This window comes from Mangifera indica, chromosome 1 (assembly GCF_011075055.1).
Source record: "Mangifera indica cultivar Alphonso chromosome 1, CATAS_Mindica_2.1, whole genome shotgun sequence".
NCBI lineage: Eukaryota > Viridiplantae > Streptophyta > Magnoliopsida > Sapindales > Anacardiaceae > Mangifera > Mangifera indica.
The window spans coordinates 7030516-7049299 of NC_058137.1; the positions used below are offsets into that span (position 1 = coordinate 7030516).

Consider the following 18784-nt stretch of genomic DNA (forward strand, 5'->3'; position numbering starts at 1 on the left):
CATCTCTTATTTGCCGTTTGGTGAGTTACACTGGATTGTTTTTTCTTCTTTTACTGTATTGGATTGACTTCTTTGTCGCCACCACCAGTTTACTCTCGCGGTCTCCCCCATCTCCATACACTATGTGTTGAATATTCTCCAAATTGTAGAATATCCATCAGAGAAAATCTCATCATCAACAATAGACGTATTCCTTAATTAAAATCCAAATAAACTCAAAATAGAAACCTCTGCCACAACTTAACAAAGTTGAAAAATAAAGAATCTTTTCAGATCTCCTGTTAACTACCTCTGGTAATCTCTTCCAATGGTAGTCGTGCTAGATGTGTTTGTGTTCCTCATGCTTCTACTTCTAAGACTTTTTTGTCATATAAACTTTTGCTTTGTTTTGTTTTTATGAAATTTTGAATTAATGAGCAATGAAGTGATGGGTTATAGTTGTTTATTGCAATGGTTAGGGTTCTAGAAATTGAACTGCATGGACTGAATATAAATTTCAAATTTATAAAATGATCATACAATTGTATTTAAAATGGTAAGATGAGATCTGAAAAGTGTTGTTCTTTTTAATTTTTTTTTTTAATTTTTGTATTAAATTAATATATTGCCCTTGTAACATTAATTTATTTAACCGAGTTAGTTTTAAACGAGAAAACATGATTAAAAAGGTATCTTTAGGTTAAAACTTGGATAACATTAATTTATTTATATCTTAAGGCTAAAAATTGGGTGAGATTATGTTAATCACTCTATTTTAGGTATGATTATTTAAATAAAACTATAATTATAAAAAAATTATACAAAAATCTAAAAAATTAAATAAATGAAAGTTAAATTTTTAAAATAAATGTTAATAATTTAAAAAATTTCAAAATAGTTATCAATGTCAATGATTTATGGAGTTATCCTTGATAGAGCATTCGACAACATTACTGACATCATGCAAGTATCACATATTTATAGCAAATATCATTTAATTTCTTATTTTCACTAGATCCTACCATATGTGACTCGTATATTAGATCCTAATCATGCATGATGGAAATTTCTTAAAAACAACTGAATTTCACTATTAATTGATTATGACCCTATTCAATCACAATAAAATTCATACAATTATCAAAGGCGTGTTCAATTCAATCTATTTCACAAATCAAATTTAGAACCGTGTAAATTCAATTGCATACCTATGACATTTTCATTTTCAATGCAACGGAAGTAAATCTATACACTTTTTGAGTAGTAAAAAATAAAGATGAACATTTATTAATTTTGTTTCTTGTGAAAAACTAAGTAGATCCTACGATGACTGCTTTATATGTAGAGAGTATACGAGTTTTGAAATATGTTGAACTGAGTAAGAGACCATTTTTATAGAAGAGGACAATTTCATCTATCATTCACCTTTTGACTACAAAAAATATACTAACTGATTTTTAGATTATTGTTATATAAACAGATTAAAAAATGAGTATTTTAATTAATTACCTAAATTTTAACTATTTTAATTTAAAATTTATCTATATATATTGTTCTTTTGGTTTTGGTCTTAAAAAGATGGCCGAAATAGTTATTCTCACCCAAGGTTTGGTGAAATCTCAAATTTTCATTTGTTAATTTTAAAAAAAATTAAATATATATTATTCTGTTAAAATTAATAATTACAGTTAATAATAAAAATATTATTTAGTTAAAAATATTAAAAAGAACTAAAAATTTATCACATCTCCCTTTTTAGTTTTTCAAAATTTGATATTTTTTTATCCAAAGTTTAAAAGATGAAAATTTCCCCCCCTAAGGTTTTAAAACTATCACCACTTGTCTCTCTTCCTTTCGATTTCTCTTCGACGATGACAGTCAGGGATAGGAGAGAGAGAGACAATGTAGTTTCAAAATCTTAAGAAAAAATTATTTGAGTTTTTAAAAATTAACAAATAAGAGTTTGAGATTTTGCTAACCTTTATACAGGAATAAGTCTTTTGACCTCAAAAGAATTATGCTCGGGGACTTCTGATAACTTGTAAAAACCTGTCGATTTAATGATAATTATAATCTGTAAGGAGTTGGAAGGGAATTGCCATCAAATCATTTTCATGTAAGGAAGAATGCTTTGGATTGGAAAGAAATCCATTTGAAAAAGAAAGGCAGGAGATTTTGTATGTAATTATTTTTACTAAAAATTCAAAAGGCCAAGGGACTATTTCCCACCCTAGTTTAGGTGTTATCTTAAACTCATATTTATAAGATTTAAAAAATCTGAAGTTTTATCCATAATGTAATTTTTGTTAAAACTTTTTATTAGAGATAAAGATAAAATAATTATTATACTAATAATATTAAAAATTATAAAATTTATTAAATTTTCTCCTATAAATTTTGAAAATTAACAACTTTATCCGTACATAAAGTTTTTTAACTTTAAAAATTTATATTTTCCTCTTAAATTTTTTCAAAATGGTTGACAGTTTCACCGAACAATGGTTTTATAGAGTTGTTTTTGATAGAACATTCAATAATATTGCTAATATTAACCTCAAGAGTTAACAAAATTTGTAGAATATTAAAACTTTTAAGGTGAATATTTGGATTCGAATTTTTATCATGTTTATAAAATCTTAACTTATATGATATAATGATTATAAATCCGATCACTATGTCTTAAGTAATAGTTATAAGTTCGATCACTATATCTTAAGTTTACCCGTCCAATAAATAAAAATGAAATCCTCGATTATTAAAGAAAAATATTGCTAACATCCGACAGGAACAAGATACTTATAGCAAAAATCACTTAGTCTCCCACTTTCAATAAATCGTAATTATAAAATTCGCACAACTCATCAAAGACAGAGTCATTTCAATCTATTTAACAAATTAACCTAAAGTAGAATAACTTCAATTGCATACTTACAACATCTCCATTTTCAACGCAACATAGGTAAATCTATATACTTTTTAAGTAGTAAAAATAAAGATGAACACTTATTAACCCTTTTTTTGTCTTCTATTTTTGGTGTGAAAACAAAGTAGATTGCTTGAGATCAATGACAATAAGATGGTGTATACAATGAATACTTTATATGAAGGGAGTATACAAGTTTGAAACATATTGAACTGAGTAAGAGACAATTTTTATAAAAGAGGATAATTTAATCAAACATTTATCTTTTGACTACAAAAAATATACCAATTGAGTTAGAGAATATTGTTATATAAACACATTAAAAATGATTACTTTAATTAATTAACTCAATTTTAACCATTTTAATTTAAATTTTATCTATAAATATTGTACTCTTTGTTTTGGTCTTAAAATGATGGCCAAAAGACTTATTCCCACCCAAGGTTTGGTAAAATCTTAAACCCTCACAGTTTAACTTTCAAAAAATCAAATATCAACTGTTTTATTAAAATTCACTGTTAAGTTTAAAAGTAGATATATTATTTAGTTAAAAATATTAAAAAGAATTAAAAATTTATCACATTTTCCTCTTTTGTCTAAAAATCTAATATTTTTTCTCATTTAAAATTTAAAAAGTGATAATTTCTTTTATAAGGTTTTGAAACTGTAATTGGACATATTGAATTTCGTCATCTCTGACTACATTCTCTCCCCCTTAGCTTCTCTATTCCTTCCAATCTCTCTCCGATGAAAACAATTAGGGATGAAAGGGAGAGAGAACGTAGTTTTAAAACCTTAAAAAAGAAATGATCATTTTTTAAATTTTGAATAAAAAAATTATTAGATTTTTAAATTAAGGAGGAAAAAGATATGATAAATTTTAGTTTTTTTTAAAATATTTTTAACTATATAATATTTTTATTCTTAATTTCAAAAGCAATTTTTAATACAAGAGAAAGTATTTAAATTTTAAAAAATTAACGAATAAAAGTTTAACATATTACCAAACTTTAGATGGAAATTAGTGGTAGAAGCTTTAGGCGTAGTCCAAGTCCCAATTCGCTTCTCTTTCGGAACGCCGAAAATATTGAAGAAGGCCTCTTCCCTTTGAAAAAATACATCATGTCGTCGCCAAGGAAGATCATCCTCCGGAGCTCTGACGGCGAGCAGTTTGAGGTCGACGAGGCCGTGGCTCTCGAGTCTCAGACGATCAAACATATGATTGAAGATGACTGTGCTGATAACGGCATCCCGTTACCTAATGTCACCGGCAGGGTCCTCGCTAAGGTTATCGAGTACAGCAAGAAGCACGTAGAGTCCAGGCTCACCGAAGCTGCCAACAATCAGATTAACCACAGCAACGCTGCTGCTAAGGAAGACCTCAAGAACAGGGACGCTGTGTTCGTGAAACCCTTTGACCCCTTTCTGGTCGGTACCCCTTTATTCCCTCGATCTGTTTGTCTTTTTTGAAATTAGGGTTCATCTTCCAAGTTAGGGTTTCTTGATTTTTGTTCCCTGACTTAATAGAGTAATTTTTGTGTTTTGTATTGCTGTTTATGGAAAAATTTTATTGATTTAGATATATGTTTTAAATTACTCTTCCGGTGTGTTGTATGTTTTTGTTATTAAGGGGGCTCTTAGTGAGTTTTATTCAATAGTTTGATTAAACTTTTGAAAGCTGAAATATGTCCTTTGGACAATTTGTTGTTGTTCGCGGGAGCTGCAGTTACACTGTTTTACGTATGTGATTCTCTTGTGTTTATGAAGAAAAGTAGTGGTTGGTCTTTTGTTTCTTTAGCTGTTTGAGCCTGAAATTTTGATTTGATGCTGAAAAAACATTTGAGGCCTGGGTGTTTAGGGGAAAGAGAAACAGCACGTGTGGTCCAGGCTCACCGAAGCTGCCAACAATAAGATTAACCACAGCAACGCTGCTGCTGAGGAAGACCAGAAGAACTGGGACGCTGAGTTCGTGAAGGTCGACCAGGCCACTCTCTTTGACCTCATTCTGGTCAGTTCCCCTTTATTCCCTCGATCTGTTTATCTTTTTAGAAATTAGGGTTCATCTTCCAAGTTAGGGTTTCTTGATTTTTGTTCCCTGACTTAATGGACTAATTTTTGTGTTCTGTATTGCCGTTTATGGGAAAATTTTCTTGATTTAGATATAAGTTTTAAATTACTGTTCTGGTGTGTTGTATGTTTTTGTTATTAAGGGGGGCTTTTAGTGAGTTTTATTCAATAGTTTGATTATACTTTTGAAAACTGAAATATATCCTTTGGACAATTTGTTGTTGTTTGCGGGAGTTGCAGTTACACTGTTTTACGTATGTGATTCTCTTGTGTTTATGAAGAGAAGTAGTGGTTGGTCTTTTGTTTCTTTAGCTGCTTGAGCCTGAAATTTTGATATGATGCTGAAAAAACATTTGGGGCCTGGGAGTTTAGTGGGGAGAGAACCTGCATTGCCGTTGAATCAGGTTGGAGAAAATTATTGTGCAGATGGAATTGCATTGTAAATGTAGTTGCATTGTGCCAGACTTGATTACTCTACCTTCTTGTACAACATTGTGTCTACAATTTTCTTGGTGTTTTTAGGGTGTGTTTGAGGTCAGTTATGGGTATTGGCACAGCTACGTTCTGCTTCAGTTTTGTTTGATTTAATGCTTTGAGGTTTTGTGACAATTCCTATATGTTTGATTTGTTTTGTTCTGCAGGCTGCTAACTACCTGAACATCAAAGGGCTGCTAGACCTGACCTGCCAGACTGTTGCAGATATGATCAAGGGGAAGACACCCGAAGAGATTCGCAAGACGTTCAACATAAAAAATGACTTCACCCCAGATGAGGAGGAGGAGGTCCGTCGGGAGAACCAGTGGGCATTTGAGTAAACTTGGTTCTTATGAATATGTTTTAGTAATGTATCACTGGGTGCTTTTCTGTTTTATTAGCTAGTAGTTCAAATGCTTTCTCTGTGCCATAGACTTATATAACAAACTTATGAACTTCTTAAGATGTAAATAATAGTTCAATCCAATGTGGTCTTGCAGCGTTTGGACTTAATGCCTTTCTGCTAATCTGAACCAGGGATTGTGTTGTTTGATGATTTCCTCTAGTAAAAATGTTAAATATACTGTTTCTGAAATGTTTGTTGCTTTAATAACCCCTTCTATTGTTGAAAGGGGGTTTGAGGTTATTAATCATATCTGACGGTGCAGGGGCGATGAGAAGTAGTAACTTATTGAAATTGTCGTTTTTAACTTGGTTGAGAAATAGTAGAGTTATATGAGCTAATTTATTATTAAATTAAGAATAAATTTAATCAACAATAAGATGAAATTACTGAACAAAATTTGACTTGGCATTAGCCACCATCTCGTTAAAAAATTGGATTGACTTCAACTTGTGGAAACATGTGATTGATGATTATAAACTCTTCAAATTTTGTTGAGTAAACTCATCTGGGGAAGAACTGCACCCATTAGCCCCACCAAAATTGTAAATCTTATTAGGAACTTCTACAAGACACTGCATCCTTCAGTCAATCGCTCTGTAATAAAATGTGTAGATACATAAATAATGCTGTTTAGTGATGTATCCTATATCCTCACTTGAATTGGTTTTGATGCTAACTTCCCATCTCTTTCTCATGCAGTTCTGGCTGCTCTGAAACAACAATACCCTGTCCCCCACCAAAGAGCATTCCAATTTCAACTTGTGAACAGTTTCTTTCAAGTCTACAAAACTACATCCGGGTATTCTTCCCATCCTTCTTTCTTTCATTTGCTCTTTCACCGTTGTAGCATCCTCCTTTCGACTTGCTACATCATAGACATTCAGTAGCAAATGATAGTAAGAGAAATCATAAGGATCCATGTCTATCAAAGTTTTTGCTATTCTTTCCCCTAAAGCCACATCTCCTTGGAAACGACATGAGCTGAGTACATTGACTCACGCCAATGATTCTGATGGCAATTCCTTGTCTTTAGGCATCTTTCTCAAGATTTCCTCAGCCCAAAGTAAAGGTTTGCCAGACACTAATAATGTGTAAAATTTTGCTTTATCTTATACAAATCAATCAGTTGATTGAAATAACTTCTTTCTATCAATAGTTTTGCTTGTGCACAAGCACAAAGAACTCCAATGAAAGTGATTTCATTTGGAGAAATGCTCTTTCCTTCTGCTCCAGTCTGATCTACCAATGCTGTAAATAATTTAAACCCAGCTTCTGGTTTTCCATGAGTACAATGCCTGAAAATCATTGCATTCCAGCAAACTAAATTCCTAATTTCCATCCTATCAAAGGCTCTTTGTGCTGCGTCTACCTTATGACATTTACTATACATATCAATTAGTGATGTATCAAGAATCAGATTAGATTTTTCTGAAGTCCTTATGATAAAGCTGTGCATTGAACTTTCTTCCTTCAATTGTGTTGACTTACCATAGACAGTGAGCACACTGACCATTGTAGTATCACTTCCTTGAAACCCCTACTCTTAAACATTTCCCTAAACGACTTCAACGAGCAGCTGGGGTTTCCACTTTTTGAATAACTATTGATCAAGATATTCCAAGAAGTCATATTTCTCTCAGTCATTACATCAAATAGTTGATGGGCAACTTGTAAATTTCCCACTCTTACACACCCATCGACCATTGAATTCCACAAATCAAACAACCATACATATGAATCAAACAGTTCCGCACTGACAATACAAAATCAACCCCATTCTTCACAGCCAAACCATGACATATTTTCCCTCTTTCAATACATTCCACCTTCGAGCAGCAGCCTAAGAGAGGAACAAAAGTACATCTATTTGGCACAAACCCATTTTTAATCATATTAAAAGAAAAAACCACAGCTTGTTCGGCATATTACTATTGGACTATGCTTTAATAACAACATTAACACAAAAAGTACCAGAGTTGACAGTGCATTTAAAAAACAAAATAGTGTAATCTATATTTCCGAAATCCGAAGAATGTTTTGGAACCTTGATTGCCCAAAATGGTTGCTGAAAAAAAGACCAGAAATAATCAAATGGGCTTGGATCTTAAATAGTTGTTTTATGTTTTGGCACGCTTTGAAGAGAGAAATCGTTCTATCTCCACCATATATAGATGAAGAAGAAGAAGACAATGAAGAGAAATTGTAAGGGTTGCTGGAGGGTAGTACAGATCTAAGTCAAAGAGTTGTCGTGTTAAAATTCTTGCTATTTCATTACTAGAACTGACACTTGGTAATCGCCAATAACACATTCCACTATTTCTCGTTAGCTCAGATTTTATATTGATTTAGTTCAACTTCAACAAATGAGAAAACAGGAAAATGGATGTAAAAATTACTTTGAAGGTTTAGTTTTATAAATTTTCTAATTACTTCAGCCCATGAATGCCATCAACTGATCAACATATATTATTAAGGCCAAATTACTCTAGATTTTTTAAAATGACCATATAAATGGCTGGCTAAAGGACTTATTCCCACCCAAAATTCATTGCATTCTGAAAATGGTATCCGTTAATTATTGAAAACCCAAACACCCACTTATGAAGGGTTAAAATTAATATAATCAGTTAAGTTTTATGAGTAAAGTTGTCATTTAACTAGCAACATATTAAAAATAATAAAACATTATTAATTTCCCTTTAAGTTTAGAAAACTAATAATTTTTTCAGAATTAAACTTTAAAATATTATATTTTCCTCCTAGAGTTTCCTTTTTTTTCTCCCTCTTTTTTTGCTGTCATCATCAACTGATTTGTCTCTCCGTCCCCTTTTTTGATGTCGGTAACTGGATGAAGAGAGTCCTCATTACTAGACAAAGATGAATCATTGTCATCCATAAGTGAAGACAATTGTCTGTGTCTTCATTAAAGACGAAGACAATTGGTCTTCCTCCAGTGACGAAAACGCTCTTCATCTAGTTATTGGTGGAAGAGAGAAGTCAACCAATGACGACGTCAGAAAAGGAAGGGAGAAAAATAAAGAAGCCATAAGAGAGAAAATGTAATATTTCAAAGTTTAATCTTGAGAGGAAATTTTTAGTTTTTTAAACTTTGGGGAGAAATAGATATGTTAACTAGTTTCTTTGATTTTAACAATTCAAGAATGAGTGTTTTTGTTTTTAATAATTAACCGATACTAATTTAGGAATGTAATGAACTTTGGGTGGGAAGAAGTCCTTTGGCCTAAACGGCTTTAATGAGACTTATTTCAGCGAAAGTTATTACATGCTACTCCAATTCAGTTTTTTGTATTACAAAGAAAAGAAAAACCCTCTAGATAAATTTGCAGATGGTATGTTTTATACAACATCGAAACGGCTGAGTTTTAGATAAACAACTAGCTCAGTCGGACTCTATTTTTAATTGTCAGTTTTGACGCTACAATCGAATTCTTTGAGTAAAGAATGAAATGGTAAGGGTAGGCAAAACCCTTTTGAAAGATGCAGGGAGTGGACTTAGCAAAACACTCTCAGAAATTCTAGTCTGCGCACTTTCCAAACAACCCTTTATGTGATTTATCTTCTTCTCTTTTTATTCATTGTCAAAACTACTTGTTATGTTGGAATCTTTATTTATTTGTTTATTTATCTTTGGTATGGTATGTGAACAAACTGGTTCAATCAACAGTGATTCCATTGGCGTTTCCTTTCCTGTGAGTTTTAATACTATTGTTTTCTATATCAAGTTGATTATACTTGTTTATGATGTAAGTCTAGTTTTGAGATGGTTTTGTGAAATTAGACATGGCCTTGGGTTAGCTAATTGCTTGTTGATTTTTGTAAACTCTAAATTAAAAACTTCCCATCTAGGCAACACTCATTTTTGTTAAAAATATTGAGTTTTGTAATAGTTAGATTTATTAAATTTTAATCTGTTTAATATTAAATATAACATATGAAGTTCATAGGGAATGTCATTTGATTTTGTGAAGGATGTTGAAGAACTGAGTTCTAAGCAAGCTGATTTGATGCGACTGTTGGGACTGAATGCTGATCTATAGTCCCTACCCGTCACTACTTTATTACTGTTGCTGCCTAATCTTTCACCCTCTTCACGCACTAGACTCTCTTTCTTCTGTTGTCTTCTTCCTCTCTTTTGTAGATTCTCTAAGTTTGATCACTTGAGAATTTCCAAATGTAGCAAAACAATATTTCACATTTCACAAGTGCCACATCCCTCATGGTAGCTCCACCCATCATTCGACCCACCCAATCCCATAGCCTAGGTGATTTGTCCAATTTTGGTTTGATAAATATAAGAAATTTGTGTTAATTTTTGTTTGCTTGTTACAAGAGATCTGGATTTGTGTTTCATTGTTGCTACTATAGATGTGCGCGTTTGGTGGTAGTGGTGGCTTTGTGTGATTTGAGAATTGTTTTAGTTTATCGATCTGGTTTTGTTCTAGAAAACTTGAATGTTGAATAACTAGAAATTTGGGGGTTTTATCTTGGGAAATTTATATAGGTTTTTGTGTTTGGTTGCTAAAGAAAATCTGGAAGAAGTTGAAAGAACCAAAACCCATTTGGTTGTTAAGAAACTCTACAAAAGTATTTGAGAATGTTGAAAGAAGAAGAGAGACGGAAACGATGAAATAGTACAATGACAGTGTCTGAACATTTTTAAACTATACACTATTTTTCTGGGCATTTATTGCATTGATTGTAAACACTAGATTTGCACTAATCTTTGTTATTTCCAGGGCGTAGTTTCCTAAAATCTGAAATTGCAGGACCTGTACTTAGTGGACTAAAGGCCACAGGGTTGATAAAAATATTTCTCTCTTTATGCTTGATGTTTGTTGTGGTCATGTATTTGATAGATAAAAGATGAAATTCCTTGCGTGGTGCCAAGGGATGGAAAAATACTTGATTTTGATGATGACATGCTAAAAGATAATGTTGTTGCTTCAGATGCTGCAACGAACAAGTACTGAGATATCCTATAGCACAAAGGCGACTAGTTTTTGGTGAAATTTAATATCTTCTTGAGGGTCATAACTTTCCTATTTAGCATCAATACAGTAAGATTCTTTTCTGCTATAACTATTATTGAAACTTCCATAAATGCGTCAATTTCAACTACTCAACTGTTTCCATGACATATTATTCCTATGTTTTTTGAAAATAACTTGTGAAAGAGTTTCGCAAGATCAATGAAATATGATCCTTATTTAATTGGATCTTCAACATCAATTGAAGCTTGTGTATGTTTTGAATTCATGTGGGATAGATTCACCATTTAATTGTTAGTACAAACATCCATTTGATAAACCAGTCTTAATTTATTATGCTTCATGTTTTAGGTAAAATATTTAGCCTACATATTAATCTATCATTGAGTAAGCTTCTCTGCTTTGGTCGAAATGAGTGAAACTGATGGTGGAAAATTTCATTGATTGGATGTTCAATCTATCAAGTGCTTTGTCGAGGTAGCCAGGATAATGTTTAACTAAATTTTTATGATGAAAGGAGATTTAGATGATAATGTATACACCTACATTATCATCTAGGTTGTAATGTAGAGGAGATAATAGAAAATAATGAAGCTTGTGATGAGACAATAAATATTGAACCAAATAGTTCTCAATAAGTTAATCTCCTTTATCTACAATTTGGTTATTCCTTTAAGGCAGCCAAGAAGCAAAGCTGCACCATCATATCAAGTGATTGCATTTGAATATTTGACGCTCAAGAGAAGGCCAGGGATGTTGCTTCAGGCTCTCTGGGTTGCAACAAACTTGGCCGAAGATGATGAATGTGAGTTGTGGTGCTAATGTTTGTCAGGATTGAAGGAATGAGAGGACTATCATGTTCTCCCTTACTTGCATAAGTTTCACAAGGCATGTATAAATAGGTCGTTTAGAGCATGCTCAAAGACTAGTCCCACATGCTGGTTTTCTTTGAATGAAGATGAGAAGTTACACTTCAGGGAGGAGCTGAGCTTACCGAGGAGATGGTGATCTGGTTTTCTTTCTTCCATGTTGCCGGTTTCTAAGTCGTTAAACTTCGTTCTTTTTCGATGAATTTAGGGTAAATGTTATGGCACAACCTCATTGATTTCTCACTTCTATAGAGTGTGTCATCATCATCAAACATTTTTTTTTTATTCATGTATATATTTTTTTTGAAAGATTTGATGAATTGATAATTTTTACTTTTATATTTTAAAAAGCTAATTTCTCTTATTAAAAATAATTTATTAAATTTTTAATAAAATATTAAAAAGATAATAAAACCCTTTAACTAAATAATATTTTGCCTCAAAAAATTTATTAAATAATTTTATATCTTTAATTTATATTAACTATAATTATAATTATTTACAAGTACTAATATAGATAATTGTGTTAATATGTATGTTTGAGGAATTTAAAAATAATTTTTACATCTTTAATTTATGTTAATTCAAATTTTAATCTGTCTCTTAATAATTTTAAAAATTATAATTATATCACAAAAAATAAATAAAAAATAACAAATTAAGAATATAAATGTTTTATAAAAAATATTAAAATTATAAATATATTTTAATTTAAAAATATATAGAATAAATATTCAATTTGTACGTTAAATAACCCAAAAAAAAATTTGAAAGTTGAACATAGAAAAATTACAGTTTTCCTTTTGGATTTGGAAGGGAATTGACATCAAATCATTTTCATATAACAAAGAATGTTTTGGATTGGAAAGAAATCCATTTGAAAAAGCAAGGCAGGAGATTTTGGATGTAATTATTTTTTCTAAAAATTCAAAATATATTAACCAACAAATCAATCGGGAGAAACAAAATTTATTTAAATTTATAAATAAATTTTCTTGAAACAGTCAGCCAATCATGTATGGACAGCAACGATCAATTTCTGCAAAGTGGCAGTTTTAGGCCTAGTCCAAGCCCCATTTCGTTTCATTTTGAAACCATACACCATGTCGTCACCAAGGAAGATCATCCTCCGGAGCTCTGACGGCGAGCCGTTTGAGGTCGACGAGGCGGTGGCTCTCGAGTCTCAGACGATTAAACATATGATTGAAGATGACTGCGCTGGTAACGGCATCCCGTTACCTAATGTCACCAGCAAGATCCTCGCTAAGGTTATCGAGTACAGCAAGAAGCACGTGGAGTCCAGGCTCATCGAAGCTGCCAACAATAAGATTAACCACAACAACACTGCCGCTGAGGAAGACCTCAAGAACAGGGACGCTGAGGTCGCAAAACTCGTTGACCCCTTTCTGGTCAGTACGCCTTTAGTCCCTCGATCTGTTTATCTTTTTTGGGGGTTCATTCCAAGTTAGGGTTTCTTGATTTTTGTTCCCTTACTTAATGGAGTATTTTTTGTATTCTGTATTGCTGTTTATGGAAAAATTTTCTTGATTTAGATATATGTTTTAAATTACTCTTCTGGTGTGTTGTATGTTTTTTTTTATTAAGGGGGCGTTTAGTGAGTTTAATTCAATAGTTTGATTAAACTTTTGAAAGCTGAAATATATCCTTTGGACAATTTGTTGTTGTTCGCGGGAGTTGCAGTTACGCTGTTTTACGTATGTGATTCTCTGGTGTTTATGAAGAAAAGTAGTGGTTGGTCTTTTGTTTCTTTAGCTGTTTGTGCCTGAAATTTTGATTTGATGCTGAAAAAACATTTGGGCCCTGGGTGTTTAGCGGGGAGAGAACCAGCACGTTGGGTCCAGGCTCACCGAAGCTGCCAACAATAAGATTAACCACAGCAACGCTGCTGCTGAGGAAGACCTGAAGAACTGGGACGCTGAGTTCGTGAAGGTCGACCAGGCCACTCTCTTTGACCTCATTCTGGTCAGTACCCCTTTATTCCCTCGATCTGTTTATCTTTTTTGAAATTAGGGTTCATCTTCCAAGTTAGGGTTTCTTGATTTTTGTTCCCTGACTTAATGGAGTAATTTTTGTGTTCTGTATTGCCGTTTATGGGAAAATTTTCTTGATTTAGATATAAGTTTTAAATTACTCTTCTGGTGTGTTGTATGTTTTTGTTATTAAGGGGGGCTTTTAGTGAGTTTTATTCAATAGTTTGGTTATACTTTTGAAAGCTGAAATATATCCTTTGGACAATTTGTTGTTGTTCGCGGGAGTTGCAGATACACTGTTTTACATATGTGATTCTCTGGTGTTTATGAAGAGAATTAGTGGTTGGTCTTTTGTTTCTTTAGCTGCTTGAGCCTGAAATTTTGATTTGATGCTGAAAAAACGTTTGGGGCCTGGGAGTTTAGTGGGGAGAGAACCTGCATTGCTGTTGAATCAGGTTGGAGAAAATTATTTTGCTGATGGTATTGCATTGTAAATGTAGTTGCGATGTGCCAGACTTGATTGCTCTACCTTCTTGTATAACATCGTGTCTACAATTTTCTTGGTGTTTTTAGGATGTGTTTGAGGTCAGTTATGGGTATTGGCACAGCTATGTTCTGCTCCAGTTTTGTTTGATTTAATGCTTTGAGGTTTTGTGACAATTCCCATATGTTTGATTTGTTTTGTTCTGCAGGCTGCTAACTACCTGAACATCAAAGGGCTGCTAGACCTTACCTGCCAGACCGTTGCAGATATGATCAAGGGGAAGACACCCGAAGAGATTCGCAAGTTGTTCAACATAAAAAATGACTTCAACCCAGATGAGGAGGAGGAGGTCCGTCGGGAGAACCAGTGGGCATTCGAGTAAACTTTGTTCTTATGAATATGTTTTAGTAACATATCACTGGATGCTATTCTGTTTTATTAGCAAGTAGTTCAAATGCTTTCTCTGTGCCATTGACTTATATAACAAACTTACGAACTTCTTAAGATGTAAATTATAGTTTAATCCAGTGCAGTCAAGCAGCGTATGGACTTAATGCCTTGCTGCTAATCTGCCCCAGGAATTGTGTTGTTTGATGATTTCCTCCAGGAAAATGTTAAATATACTCTTTCTGAAATGTTTGTTGCTTTAATAACCCCTTCTATAGTTGAAGGGGGTTTGAGGTTGTTAATCATATCTGACGGTGCAGGGGTGATCAGAAGTAGTAACTTATTGAAAGTGTTGTTTTTAACTTAGTTGAGAAATAGTAGAATTATATGAGCTAATTTATTATTAAATTAAGAATAAATTTAATCAACAATAAGATGAAATTACTGAACAAAATTTGACTTAGCATTGGCCACCATCTTGTCAAAAAATTGGACTGACTTCAACTTGTGGAAACATGTGATTGATGATTACTAAACTCTTCCAATTTTGTTGAGTACGCTCATCTGGGGAAGAACTGCACCCATTAGCCCCACCAAAATTGTAAATCTTATTCGGAACTTCCCATCTCTTTCTCGTGCAGTTGTGGCTGCTCTGAAACAACAGTCACCAAGCTTGATATCTGCATGATGACCTACCCCTCGTTTCACTGTCCCTCGCCAAAGAGCACTCGAATTTCAACTTGTGAACAATTTCTTTCAAGTCTGCAAGACTACATCTGGGTATTCTTCCTATCCTTCTTTCTTTCATTTGCTCATTCACCAGAACAACATCCTCCTTTCGACCTGCTACATCACATACATTCAGTAGCAAATGATAGTAAGAGAAATCATGAGGATCCATGTCTATCAAAGTTTTTGCTATTCTTTCCCCTAAAGCCACATCTCCTTGGAAACGACATAAGTTGAGTACATTTACCCACACCAATGATTCTGATGGCAATTCCTTGTCTTCAGGCATCTTCCTTAAGATTTCCTCAACCTTTTTTATAAGCCCCAAATTAGAGTAAAGGTTTGCCAGACACCAATAATATGCAAAATTTGGCTTTTATCTTATACAAATCAATCATTTGATTGAAATAACTTTTTCCTTCTGTCAATAGTTCTGCTCGCGCACAAGCACAAAGAACACCAATGAAAGTGATTTAATCTGGAGAAATATTCTTTTCTTCTGCTCTAGTCTGATCTATCAATGCTGTAAATAATTTAAGCCCAACCTCTGGCTTTCCATGAATATAATGCCCAAAAATCATTGCATTCTAGCAAACTAAATTCCTAATTTCCATCCTATCAAACACTCTTTGTGCTGCGTCTACCTTATGACATTTACTATACATAAGGTAAAGTCGTGCATTGGACTTCCTTCCTTCAATTGTGTTGACTTACCATAGGCAGTGAGCACACTAACCATTGTAGTATCACTTCCTTGAAACCCCTACTCTTAATCATTTCCCTAAACAATTTCAACGGGCAGTCGGGGTGTCCACCCGTTGAATAACCATCAAAACATTCTAAGATGTCACATTTCTCTTAGTGATTACATCAAACAATTGATGCGCAGCTTACAAATTTCCCACTCTTGCACACCAATCAACCATTGAATTCCACAAATCAAGTCCTTCTGAGATATTTCAACAAAAACCTTCGTAGCATAATCTATAAGTCCAAAACAACCATACATATGAATAAAAAAGTTCCGCACTGACAATACAAAATCAACCCCATTCTTCATGACCAAACCATGGCATATTTTCCCTCTTCCAATACATTCCACCTTCAAGCAGAAGCCTAAGAGAGGAACAAAGCTATAACTATTTGGCACAAACCCATTTTTAATCATATCAAAACAAAAAACCACAGCTTGTTCATGCATATCACTATTGGAGTATGCTATAATAACAACATTAACACAAAAAGTACTAGGGTTGACAATGCACTTAAAAAGCAAAATATTGTAATATATATTTCCAAAATTCAAAGAATGTTTTAGAGCCCTAATTGCCCAGAATGGGTTATTGAAAAAAAGACCAGAAATAATCAAATGAAGAGAGAAATTGTTCTATCTCTATCATAAACAGAAGAAGAAGAAGAAGACAATGAAGAGAAATTATAAGGGTTGCTAGAGGGTAGTAAAGATCTTAGTCTAAAGAGTTGTTGTGTTAAAATTCTTGCCATTCATTTGCAATTTCATTACTAGAATTGACACTTGATAATTGCCAATAACGCATTCCACTATTTCTCATTAGCTCAGATTTGATATTGATTCAGTTCAACTTCAGCAAATGAGAAAATAGAAAAATAGATGTAAAAATTACATTGAAGGTTAGTTTCATAAATTTTCTAATTACTTCGGTCTGTGAATGCCATAAGCTGATCAACATTTATTATTAAGGCCAAATTACTTTAGATTTTTTTAAAATGACTATATAAATGGCTGGCCAAAGGACTTATTTCCACCCAAGATTTATTGTATTCTGAAATTGGTACTTATTAACTATTAAAAACCTCAAACACCCACCCGTGAACAGTTAAAATTAACAGAATCAGTTAAGTTTTATGAGTAAAGTTGTCATTTAACTAGCAATATATTAATTATACTAAAACATTATCCATTTCCCTCTAAGTTTATAAAATTAATAATTGCTCTAGAATTAAACTTTAAAATGTTAAGGGTTTCATTTTTTCGACGTTGTCACCGATTGACTTTTCTCTCTCTCCCCTTTTTCTACGTTAATAACTAGACGAAGATGAATTGTTGTCATCTATAACTGAAGACAATTGTTTGCGTCTTCGTTAGAGATGAAGTCTTCGTCTTCCTCTAGTGATGAAGACACTCTTCATATGGATATTGACGTTGGAAAAAGGGTAAGAGAGAGAAACCGACTAATGACAACATCAAAAAAAAGAGTGAGAAAAAGAAAGAAACCGTAAGGGAGATAATATAATATTTTAAAGTTTAATTATAGGGAAAATTATTAGTTTTTTAAACCTTAAAGAGAAATAAATATGTTAACTAGTTTCGTTGATTTTAACAATCTACGAATTAGTATTTGAGTTTTTAGTAATTAACTGATACTAATTTAGGAATGTAATTAACTTTGGGTGGGAAAAAGTCCTTTGGCCTAAACGACTTTAAGGAGACTTATTTCAATGTAACATATTACATGCTAGTCTAATTCAGTTTTCTGTATTACAACGAAAAGAAAAGCCCTCTAGATAAATTTGTGGGAAATTAATTAAATTACCCATTTTTTATGGGTAATAAGCAATTTTACCCTAATTTTAAGGTTTAAATGAAAATACCCATATTTTAAAGGATTTAAGCGAAAATGCCTTAAATATCAAAAAAAAAAAAAACCAAAACTACCCTTCCGTTATTTTATATAAACCATATATCTTCTTTTATTTATTAATATATAAAATTTTGCTCATTATCCGAGAGAGATTTCTAGAGAGAGAAAGAAAGTTTGTGATCGAGATTTCGAGTGAGAAGAAAAAAGTTCGTGATATTGAAGTATTTATACATACTATAATTTTAATCGTTATTATTTTATTGATAGTACAATCATATATAGTGTTTTATATAATAAATTAAAGTTGTGTAAAAATAAAATTGATAAAAATTATAAGGTTATTTTGTAATTATCATAATAATAAGGGATGAAATGATATTTTATAATAAAGGGTGTTAGAAGTATTAGATAATATTTGAGGGTAAAATGATATTTTATAATGAAAGGTGTTCGAGATATTAGATAATATTTGAGGGTAAAATGATTTTTTACAATATAGAGGTAAAAAAGTATTTTTAAAAATTATTATCACATTAATAAAAGTATATTAATAGTCACAATATATAATAAAATTATGGAATAGGTGTAATTGTGCAATAAAAATAAAATCATGAAATTCGAACTTCATAATAAAATAATGTCACAAAAATCTGTAAATAATATTTTTGATCATGTTATTTATGTTGATTATATATTTCATTATAAAATTAATCTAAATAGTTAGATAAGTTTTAATTAGATAAGAAAAAAATAGATACAAAAGGGTGACAATATAATAAAATATGTTAGAGATAATAGAAAATTGATTAAAATTCCAAAGCACACGACATTCAAGAGATTAACTC

General features: G+C 32.2%; 2 protein-coding genes across 2 annotated transcripts; both read left to right on the forward strand.

Moving 5' to 3' along the window:
* Nucleotides 1–3897: 3897 nt before the first annotated feature.
* Nucleotides 3898–5956, forward strand: LOC123213823 (SKP1-like protein 1B). Its single transcript, XM_044633431.1, has 3 exons — nucleotides 3898–4330; nucleotides 4761–4910; nucleotides 5611–5956. Exons 1-3 carry the CDS (start codon nucleotides 3917–3919, stop codon nucleotides 5782–5784), a joined length of 738 nt encoding a protein of 245 aa, XP_044489366.1. The 5' UTR covers nucleotides 3898–3916; the 3' UTR covers nucleotides 5785–5956.
* A 6738-nt stretch (nucleotides 5957–12694) lies between these two features.
* Nucleotides 12695–14837, forward strand: LOC123213844 (SKP1-like protein 1B). The gene is made up of 3 exons (XM_044633461.1): nucleotides 12695–13136; nucleotides 13561–13710; nucleotides 14411–14837. The coding sequence occupies exons 1-3, from the start codon at nucleotides 12831–12833 to the stop codon at nucleotides 14582–14584; spliced, it is 630 nt and encodes a 209-aa protein (XP_044489396.1). The 5' UTR covers nucleotides 12695–12830; the 3' UTR covers nucleotides 14585–14837.
* Nucleotides 14838–18784: the final 3947 nt, after the last annotated feature.